Source organism: Lepidothrix coronata, unplaced genomic scaffold, assembly GCF_001604755.1.
Source record: "Lepidothrix coronata isolate B3197 unplaced genomic scaffold, Lepidothrix_coronata-1.0 Scaffold10, whole genome shotgun sequence".
Lineage (NCBI taxonomy): Eukaryota > Metazoa > Chordata > Aves > Passeriformes > Pipridae > Lepidothrix > Lepidothrix coronata.
In genome coordinates this window covers 3,524,333-3,533,878 of record NW_016690190.1, presented here as the reverse complement: position 1 = coordinate 3,533,878, position 9,546 = coordinate 3,524,333, and the positions used below count along the sequence as shown (strand labels likewise).

The 9,546-nt window shown below is 45.5% G+C and overlaps 1 protein-coding gene and 1 long non-coding RNA gene across 3 annotated transcripts in view; one reads left to right on the top strand and one right to left on the bottom strand.

Annotated features, from left to right (window-relative positions):
* Nucleotides 1-989: 989 nt before the first annotated feature.
* Nucleotides 990-6,932, bottom strand: LOC108492403. Its single transcript, XR_001873101.1, has 4 exons — nt 5,135-6,932; nt 3,010-3,097; nt 1,261-1,370; nt 990-1,167 (listed from the first exon to the last, which is right to left on the bottom strand). It is a non-coding gene; the product is annotated as an uncharacterized LOC108492403 (long non-coding RNA).
* A 327-nt stretch (nt 6,933-7,259) lies between these two features.
* Nucleotides 7,260-9,546, top strand: part of BRAF (B-Raf proto-oncogene, serine/threonine kinase) — a 76,528-nt gene continuing 74,241 nt past the window's right edge. For both annotated transcript variants that reach the window (XM_017804724.1, XM_017804725.1), the window contains exon 1: nt 7,260-7,391. In XM_017804724.1, coding sequence (XP_017660213.1) covers nt 7,260-7,391 — 132 coding nt within the window. The remainder of the gene's footprint in view (nt 7,392-9,546) is intronic.

Sequence of the window (9,546 nt, the reverse complement as noted above, 5' to 3'; positions counted from 1 at the left end):
CATTGGTTTCTGCAGAGAGCTTCAGGTGGCTTAAGGAGTGCCTCATCCTCTGAGAGAGTGGAGCATACAGCTGGGGTGGGCTGTGCTGGCCCCTGGGTGATGCTGCCTTATTTACAACCAGCAACCACTATGGACAAGGTGTGACTTTTCCAATTTCTGTACTTGCCTGCAAAGGAGCCTGTGTGTTACAGGCAGCACCAAGCTTCTGCTTAGAATATTTCTGGAGAAGCAACAGGTAATGACAGATGATCTGACAGGTGTGAGGGTATTGCATTCAGTAGTGACCTGGCTAGTTAGCAGAAAAGTTCATTGTATTTTTTTTAATTATTTCTAAGATGTCAGAATTTATGCTGGTTTTTTTTAATTTAAATAAATGAGATATGACTTACATTTCAGCTGACGTTACTTAATATTGTGTTTAGTTTGTAGGCATAGGAGCATTTAAGTGGAGGCTCCAACCTCAGTTGGTCTCAGCTGGCTTGTCCAAAGTGGCACATTTATATCAGAGAGAAACCCCTGAGTGAGGCAGTGCAGATGCCACCCAGACAGACAACATTTCTGGCTCTGAGTGGATGGGAAGCAATTGGAGCACAGGCTGCGTGTGAGGCAGCACATGGTATTGTTTGGCTGTTTGTCCTGGGTCTGTTTGGTGCAACTGATGTGCAGGTAAGTTGCTCACAAGCTCTGATCTTCACAAATGCTTTTTGAATGAACAGCATAAACCAGAGAGTAAAAATTAGGCTACAGAATCAGAGTTGTTACTGACAACTGGAAAGTAACACTGCAGCCTCTTTATTTTCCTGTTTTCGCACTTATTCATTCTGCTTATATGCTGTGATGTTTGCCAAAATATTGCTCTGTTGCCTGACACCAATACAGCCAACAGTATGATATGTCTCTGTATTTTCAGACTCAAGTTGTTTGATAGCATCTTCAAGTTTATTAATAAACATTATTGCCCTCTGAGGACAGATAGTAGGGTACTGACTAGGCATGCAAACCACTTAAAAGTAAGATAAAATGAAGATCTGAGCTGGAGTCATGTAGAATTCCCCCAGAGGGGGGTAACAGAAATTGTGTTCATTTACCAAAATGAATGTGTCTTCTGGAGAGAGAGGTCTCATTATATCAAAAGGGAATACCCACGTCCAAGGGCCTTCAGCGTATCTGCAAAGTGCAAACAATCCAAAGCATCAGAAACATTGAGAGGCCATTGACCACTGCACCAGAAATTTTGCCTTTGGCCAAGTGCATACTCACAGGAATGATGAGAGTATAGCACAGAGTTGGGAGACTGTCCTAATTCCTACTTGCTTGTCAGGCATCTTGTCTTTATGGGAGAGACTAAATGTCTGTGAGGCTTGTGTTGTCTCAGTGGTAATGAGGGTTAAAAGACAAAGATGGGTTATGAACTGTGACACTGACTCTGTCATTAAAAGGCACTTATGTTTAAATACATAAGATGTGCCTATGTATATTAAAATATAATAATTCATTTTAAAAGTTTATCCATACTATTTGACCTATCATTGAAGAACAATAACTCTTAAAAATCCAGCAACATGGGGTATTGCCCTGAAAAACCATGATAGGTCACCATGTTCTCTCTCTTCCACATCAACACTGCAGTTTCTGTATTTGATTCCTATTACTGATATAGCTTTTCTGGACTCTTAAAGTTTCCTTACTCCAGGGCAATACCAACCCTAATGGACTTTTTCTGCTCAGAGAAGAGACTAGAAACTGCAAGGTGCAGTTACTATCTACACTTTTATTAGATCAGAGATGTAGATAGTCACCAGCATGTCTGTAAAGTGCTGGAGAATCAAATTACAGCAGGTATTCAGGCCAGGGGACGCTCACCTACTCTGGATATTATGAAGAAAAATCTCAAGACTGAAACATAATTGAACAGTCATTTTCTGAACAGCAAAATAATTGAGGTGGTATCCTTTCCTGCCCTTTCTTGGAACACACTCAATCACATTAGTGGGGGTTTTTTATGCTTGAATGGAATGGTTTTGAGTTATAAAATGTGATTATTCACGCTGGAATAATAATGCGAGGAATCTAAAACTATTTAGTCCTGAAAGCTGATCAGCTTATCACTATCCAACACAAAGGACTCAGAAATCAGATATCTGAACAAGCTGAATGTGTTAAAGCAATGACCAGGGATGCTACAGGAACAGGAGGGTCTTGACTAATCTTCTCAAACATGAGATTTGGGCCTGGTTTTAGTTAAGTACGTCAGGCAGGAAAACCAGTGTTTGTAAATTCTTTGTTTCCCTATTTTCATCTGCTTCTCATTTCCTAGGAGAGCTGCATCTTCTTCTCCAGTGTCTACTTCTACTGCATTCTCCCTCCATCTAATCTTTTACCCTGTCTTTGCCCCTCCTGTTCCACTGGCTGCTACTTCTCTTAATAGTGTTTTTGGGGCTCATGCTTTCTCTTGATGGTCCCTTATATGCTACATCTGTTGGTATCTACACTGCTGTTCCATGAAACGTTTGCTTTCTCAGCTTCCCACGTGAGTATGGGAGCAAAGGGGGGAAGGAGCAGAGGGAGGGGTGGAGCACTGTGACACAGCACACGCACTGCTGGACCCCAAACTCAGATGGAGTAGGAAGGTAACAGGTCAGCACTGTGCTCTTGTGACACCAAAGAACGTGCATGGTATGGGAGCAAACTATATGAAAATCACTCCCATCTCGCAGTCCCATCACCTTTCCTGCTCCCTGACTCCAAAGGAAAATGTTTTGGTTTATACTTTCTGAAGGCTGTGGTTAAGGGAGAGAACAACAACAGTTTTATAAATAATGACTCTAAAATAAATTACACTTGAATCAAATGAAAGCTATGTAAATATTCCAAATATTATTACAAGAAAATCTAGAATAGGTTATTATTTATATATAAAAGAAATCTTGTTAGATCAACATTGCTTTTAATGGTAGAATGAAAATTGAATTAAGAAGACGGAAGATTCACATTTTCTTTTTTCCCTACCTTCTTTCTATTAGTAGTCTCTACCCGATCTCATCACTTCTGTTCATGTATTTAACTCAAAGGCAAAGAGCTATGAAGTCTCCATCAGCTGAAAAAAATACAGATGATACTGTTCAGCTGCAAGTTCAAATCATGACAATATTACCTAATTTCTCACAGTAGTTATGAATTTTTCAGGTTTAGCAGAGTCACAGATTGGTAAATGTCCTGAACTAGTTCTCAGGAAGTTCCAAAGGAAACAATACATACGATCTGTACAGGAACAGTTTAAAGGAGGGGGGGTGGAAAAGAGGGGAAAAAAAAAAGAGCAGCCTTGTTTTCTCTATTACCTCACATTGCATCAATCAGACAGCGATTCCTAGAAATACAAAAATACGTATAGTATATCTTAAACTGAGTGAGATATAGGTGTTAAAGAGAGGGAAAAAAAACATATGGGTTATTTCCTCAAAAAATATCTTCAGCATTCTTTTCCTGGAGAGCAAAGTAATTTTCTTAAGTGTGTATTATTCTGACTAGTAATCAGAAAATGACTGAACTCTGGACAACAGCCTAATATTTGTTCTGCTTCACATTTTCGGTCTAAGATAACAGGGAACATGACTGGTGTCATCAGGAGTTGTGCTTTCACAAATCATGCAGACCTGTATTTCCTCAGTTAAGACTGAGAATTTAACCCAGCACTTTCAAACATGCATGGGCCAAGCACAAATGCTACCATGTATGGGACAAACACTGTCTTTTCAGTGTGTGAAAAGGCTAAGCAGTTTTTTGAAATTTGGGTAAATTTTAAAAGCACTTCAGACATCCAGAGTTCAATGTGTATCAAATTTTCACACCATTTTAAAAAATCATACCAATTATCATATCAATATGCAAATTTTGTAAGTCTTTGATTAAGAAAATGGAAGGCTAGGATTTTTTGAGATATTGTCTTCTATTGAAAGAATATAATAAATGAGACCAATATTAAGTTTCATCTAGTATGTCTTTTGGACATTCATATTTTGGAGTATCTCACACTTTTTTGGGTAGGAAGAGATAAAGATCACGAAAGATGTGTTCAAATGCTCACGGTGAGGTAGCCATATAATTTTTTTTACTGGCTCATTAAAACATTGTTCTCTGAAAGTGCAGGTGTTGATTAGATCAGGCAAATGCTCTGGTCGTGGGCAGTCTAGCTGAAGAGTCTTTGTCTTTTAAGAGCTGGACCTGTTTTCTGACCCAAATTAAAATTAAAAAATTCTGAGGAGGGTCAAACCCCAATGCATTAACCAAGAGTTTGATGGGAGGTGGCAAGTTTTACATTTACAAGTATGCATTACCTGCTGCAATACCAGATAAACTGGCTGTGCTGCATTGTAGGAGCCAAGCAGCCAGCAGCCCACAGATTTGATAGCAGAAACCTGCCTTTCACCTCTAGGTTGTAAGTTTGATTTTGGTAATGAAAGCTGGTCTCTATAAAAGATGTTGATGCCATCACTTATCAGTAGATAGGATTTCATATCACCAAGAAATAGTTACAGTTACTAATGATTTATCTTTCATCATGATGGATTAGTCAGGGCCACTATGTGAAGCAGTAGGGAATTCCATTTATTACTAGGTGTGGATTTCCCCAATCAAAAGGAAAGTATAGCATAAATAGTAGATTTTCTGTCTCCTTCCTCCTTAAAATAGTTCTTTAGGTGTTGCTTTTTTATCTCTTGTATTGTAGGTGGTAATTCTGCTGTGTTTCCAGTTCTCAGTATTATGGTTTAGAATTGCAGCTCTTTGGTGGTACATCAAATGTAATAAGAAAGTCTAGTATTTTATGTGAATGAAAATATTATGAAAAAAATCAGAAGCTCAGAAGAAAGGCACTCAAGTGTACTAATAGCATTGGGAAAGGTATTACAAGCTACAAGATTGCTAGTCTACTAATTCCACTGCTGGGGCTATGCCCTGGACATAAATTGCTTAAGGAATAAAACAAGAGCTATGACTATCTTCTGTACATTGAGACTAAATTATCCCTTGGTATAAATTTCATGGAAATGAATGGACTTGCTCTGTTAGTTGATTTATATTACTCTGCTGGCCTTTCCACAACAGACCGTGTGCATGGAGAACCATCTCCTATTACCTCTGTTGCCTTTTCCTTCAGAGATCGGAGAGATTTGTCCCAGTGTTTAGTTCTCAGCATGGGTGTTATTTTCCAGGGTCTGTGTGCATCTTTCACTACCATCGCACATTCCCATCACATAGCAGGAATTGCTGATAATTATCCTTTTCATTACTGTGGCTATTAGAGAGAAATTTCTGAACTTGGTGAACTGCTTAGTCTATGTACTTCTCCAGTCTTTTTGTTGACTGCGCTTCAGGCCACCAGTCATAGGAAACCCCAGGCTCCTCTCTTAGGAAAGTGTAGCTTGTCAGATAATCAATTAAAATCCACTGGAATATTAACTAATATTAACCGGATTATTTTGCTTATTTCTGTGTTCAAGTGTTTAATACTGCATAGCTCTCTACAGGAGAGACCCTCAGCTAAATTCATGCCCAAAGTTCCTTTCCCCCATAACACCAGGGTCTGGTAATTCCAACTCCATCATGTTTTTCCTGTGTCTGCACAGTGAATTGAAGTTGTGTTTATTTACCAGTTGCAGCACTGCTGATACTGAACTTGACTTTTCCACGCCGATGGCCCCAGCGTGAAAGGTGAAATATAAATCTCAAATCTATCACCAGGATTATTACATTTAAGAGGTTGTATGTTTTCATGTTCACAGCTGAAGCGAAACAAAGATAAGGACGTTTGCACTTGCATATTTCAACTTAATATATTTTAATTGGCTACCATAAAATACATCAGGTTGTGTTAGAACAGCGTTTGTGCTCTCTGAAGTCCTGCTGCTCTTCTGGTACAGCAGCTTGTCTTTGCAATGCATTAGAATAGTGCTACCATTTCGGTGTCTGTAGTAACGACCTTTTCAGCGAGACAGCAGCTCAAACCCCCTGATTTAGCGAACGCTTTGTGTGTGCGTGTGTAAGCAGCATTTCAGTGGGTGTGGCACACAAGGATACGACACGGCTCCAGGTTTTACTTTACACTGGCACTTTGGGGAAAGATGGTCACAAGCACCGAGGACAAGGTGGGGAGCATCTTTGGGGGCAGCAGTAAGAGCCGAGTTCAGCTCCTCCTCGCTCCTGAGCTCGAGGAGGGAGCGGCACTTCCCAAAATACCGCTTCGGTGCCTCTGTCACTCGCACCAGGGGACGGAAGGCCACGGCAGGTCCTGCAGTGTGAGCCCACGCGTTATCCCTGGCAAGCCGGGCTGTCGAGGAAAGTGCTGCACGTCCTGTCATGCACACACAGGGAAGACGAGATGGACATTCGGCCACTGGGATCTGCTCTCAGACCTCCAGACTGGACAAAGCCAGTTGGAGAACGGGAGAGAGTTGTTAGGAGGGGACGGAAAGGGTCCTGATTCCTGCTGAGCCAGACTCGACCCTTCCCTCTCCTGGAGCGCCCTTTGTGAACAGAGAGCGCCAGCTCGGGCAGCCCACGGCCCAGTGCTGTCAGTGGGAAAAATATGGATGTTTTATCGATCCTGGCAATCGATTATTTCAGTTCTAACCAGAGTTACAGCCAGCAGGTTAACGTGTGATTTTTGGGAGCGCGTCTGTCGCTGCCGCATGGCTCCTGTTTGCCAGGATTCACCCCAAAGCCGCCGCGCCGCTGTTCGCCGAGGGATGCCCGACATCCCATTCGTTCCTCGCTTCAACCTCGCCGGCACCGCGCTCCCGCATTTATCTCGGGTTTCCCCGCTGCTGCTGAGGCCGCGGCTGGGAAGCACCCGGAGCCCCCTCTGCCATGATGCCCAACCCTTCCCCGGCGCTCCCGCTTCCCGCTCCCGCTTCCCGCCCCCGGCACCGGCCCGGCGGAGGCCGCCAGGGGGCGCTGCGGCGTCAGCGGGGGGGGCGGGGCCTCGGCGGGAGGCGGGGCGCGCGCCTACGTCCGAGTTCCCAGGGCGGCGGGGCGGCCGCGCCGTGACGTCACGGTGCTTTCCCGGTGACGTCAGGCGGGCCCGCGCGCGGCGGTGCCGTGTGTGACGTCACGGTGCCGGGCCGTGACGCGGCGGCGCTGGGAGCGGGCCGGGGCCGCGCGCGCCGCCCACCCCTCGCGCTACGGGTCGCGGCTGGGGCCGCCCCGGCGGCGGGGACGCGGCCGCCCCCGGCCCCGCCCTCGCCCCGGCGCTCCGGCCCAAGATGGCGGCGCTGAGCAGCGGCGGCAGCGCTGAGGGGGCCTCGCTCTTCAACGGGGACATGGAGCCCGAGCCGCCCGCGCTCGGCGCCGGCTACGCGGGGGGCGGCGGCGGGGACCCGGCCATCCCGGAGGAGGTGAGGCCGTCGCACGGCGGCGGCTGCGGCGCCCGCCCGTGGGGCCCGGGCCCGGCCGTGCCGTGCCGGGGGCGGCCCGAGCCGGCGGGGGCAGGAGCGGGGCCGCCGTGGACAGGGCGCGGGGCGCGGGCGGGGCGCGGGGACCCCCGGCCTGGTGCCCCCTGCGGAGGCTGCGGCCGGCGGGGCTTTGGTGCGGGGGCTTGGCCATCGGTTCCCCGCGGTGGGTTTGGAAACACTGGGAATGCATTTTGAACCCCCCAAGGTTGGGTTCGGTTCCCTCGGTGGACGTGCCCCGTCTTTGCACAAGGGGTCTGAGGAAATGTTGGCGGACGGGGCACTGTGGGGGCACGGAGGATGTCAGGCCTCTGGTTTGTGCCTTTCTTACATACTTCCTGTGTTTTTGGGGCTTATTACTTAACTTCCCAATCCCACGGAGGGCGAGCGGCACTACCTGTTTTGCCGGGGCTGCAGCGTGAGTTGCGAACGCTTCTGAGATGTTTTTTTCGGGAGGGGGAAGGAACAAACTGCGCCTTAACAACGCGAGGTGTTTTGCAAATCCAGGCACTGTAGGCATCCGAGCCAGACCAAATTGCCAGATGCCTTGCACCGGCTCTGCTCCGGAGGGAAATGCAGACGCCAGGAGCTCTGCCGGTTTGTTCTGAACTCGCTGGGGATTATCTCAGCTCAGCTTTCCCTGGTGTGTGTGCAAGCCGTACGGGACCTCTCACCTGTGAGCGGTCCTGTGAGGGACCAAGCCTGCCTGGTGACCTCTCCTTTCTGCCTCTAGCAGGCAAAAATGAGCTGGCTTTGATCAGCAGCTCTCAGGGGCGTCCAGTTTGATTCCCAACTCACCAAAGACAATTTTTTTTAATCCATTTTATTTATTAATAGCATAGTGGGTTATAGTGGAATTAACGAGTTGAGAAGTTTGACAAGTACTAGAGCTCGTGCTGGGGAGATGGTCAGAAGGGAGAAATGGGGAAGGATTCCACCCCTATGGATGTTCAGAAGAAGTGAGATTGATTCCCTCATCTTAAGGAGTTACTTGCTTAAGGCAGGCAAAACTGAGCAGGGCACCATCTATTTTACACCCACCCAGCAGGGTGATTAAATGCCTTGAGTAATGCGAGTCCAGTCCCAACTTCCCTGAGTAAGGAGAAACTCTCAGCTGGTTGAGAAACTGAAATACCTGAAGAGTGGGATTTAACAAACACACACTTTCAGCAGCAAAGTGAGGTTAAGAAGCTTCTCGTTGGCTTGTGTTGCCCAGTTTGTGGTGGTGCAGCTGTGCACGGAATTTAATTTCTCGATTATTTTCTGCCATAAAAAACAAATCTCTATGGAGTTACTCCAATAACTAGTTTATATTGTGGCCCTCGGAACAATAACATCAGTACAGCTGAGCTGGTCAGATAAACTGCAGTATAAGAGAGAAGAGAGGGAAAAGCAGTGGCAGGAGGCAGGATTTTTTTAAAAAATCAATTTTCATACCAAAGGGGGGGTGTTTGTGAAACTGCTGTAAGTCATTTGAACTTCAAAAATGTTTTAGCCTGTGTCAGTTGTTAGATTTGATTCCAAATGGTAAATTACGTCGTGTGGCTGCTTCTGCCCCCATCCTGAATATCTTCCCCATGTGAGGGAGAGGGACAATCACCTGGAACACCTGCCAACCAGAAAGGTTGGTACATTGCCAGTATGGGTGCAAGTATTTAGGAAGTGTGTGGGGATATTCTCGTATTATTTAAAAGCCAACTTCTTATTCATTGGAAATACTGAAATGCTCAGGTCTTAAGGCAGAGCTTGTTCTAGAGTTTTTATTTTCTGATGTGGTTTTGTTCTTTAGCTAACTAGTTCTTCCTTGAGTTGTAAGTAATTAAGTTTTGTTTACTGTATAAGTACAGCTATTACTTCATTTAGACCTGTACCTTTAGTAAAGGTCAAGCCCAAAAAATTGCTGACACAGTTAAAATGGAAACTATCCTTAATACTAAACCAAGTCAACAGAAAGAATAATGCAAATTCAAAGTGGCATAAGTCAGAAAAATAGTGAGGTGCTTTTAATTGACTCGTGGCTCTAATGCAAATCCATGTTCTGGTGTTTTGTCTCAGTCCTTCAAGACAAGGTAAATCTAAGCTTTAAAAGTAACCTTACTGT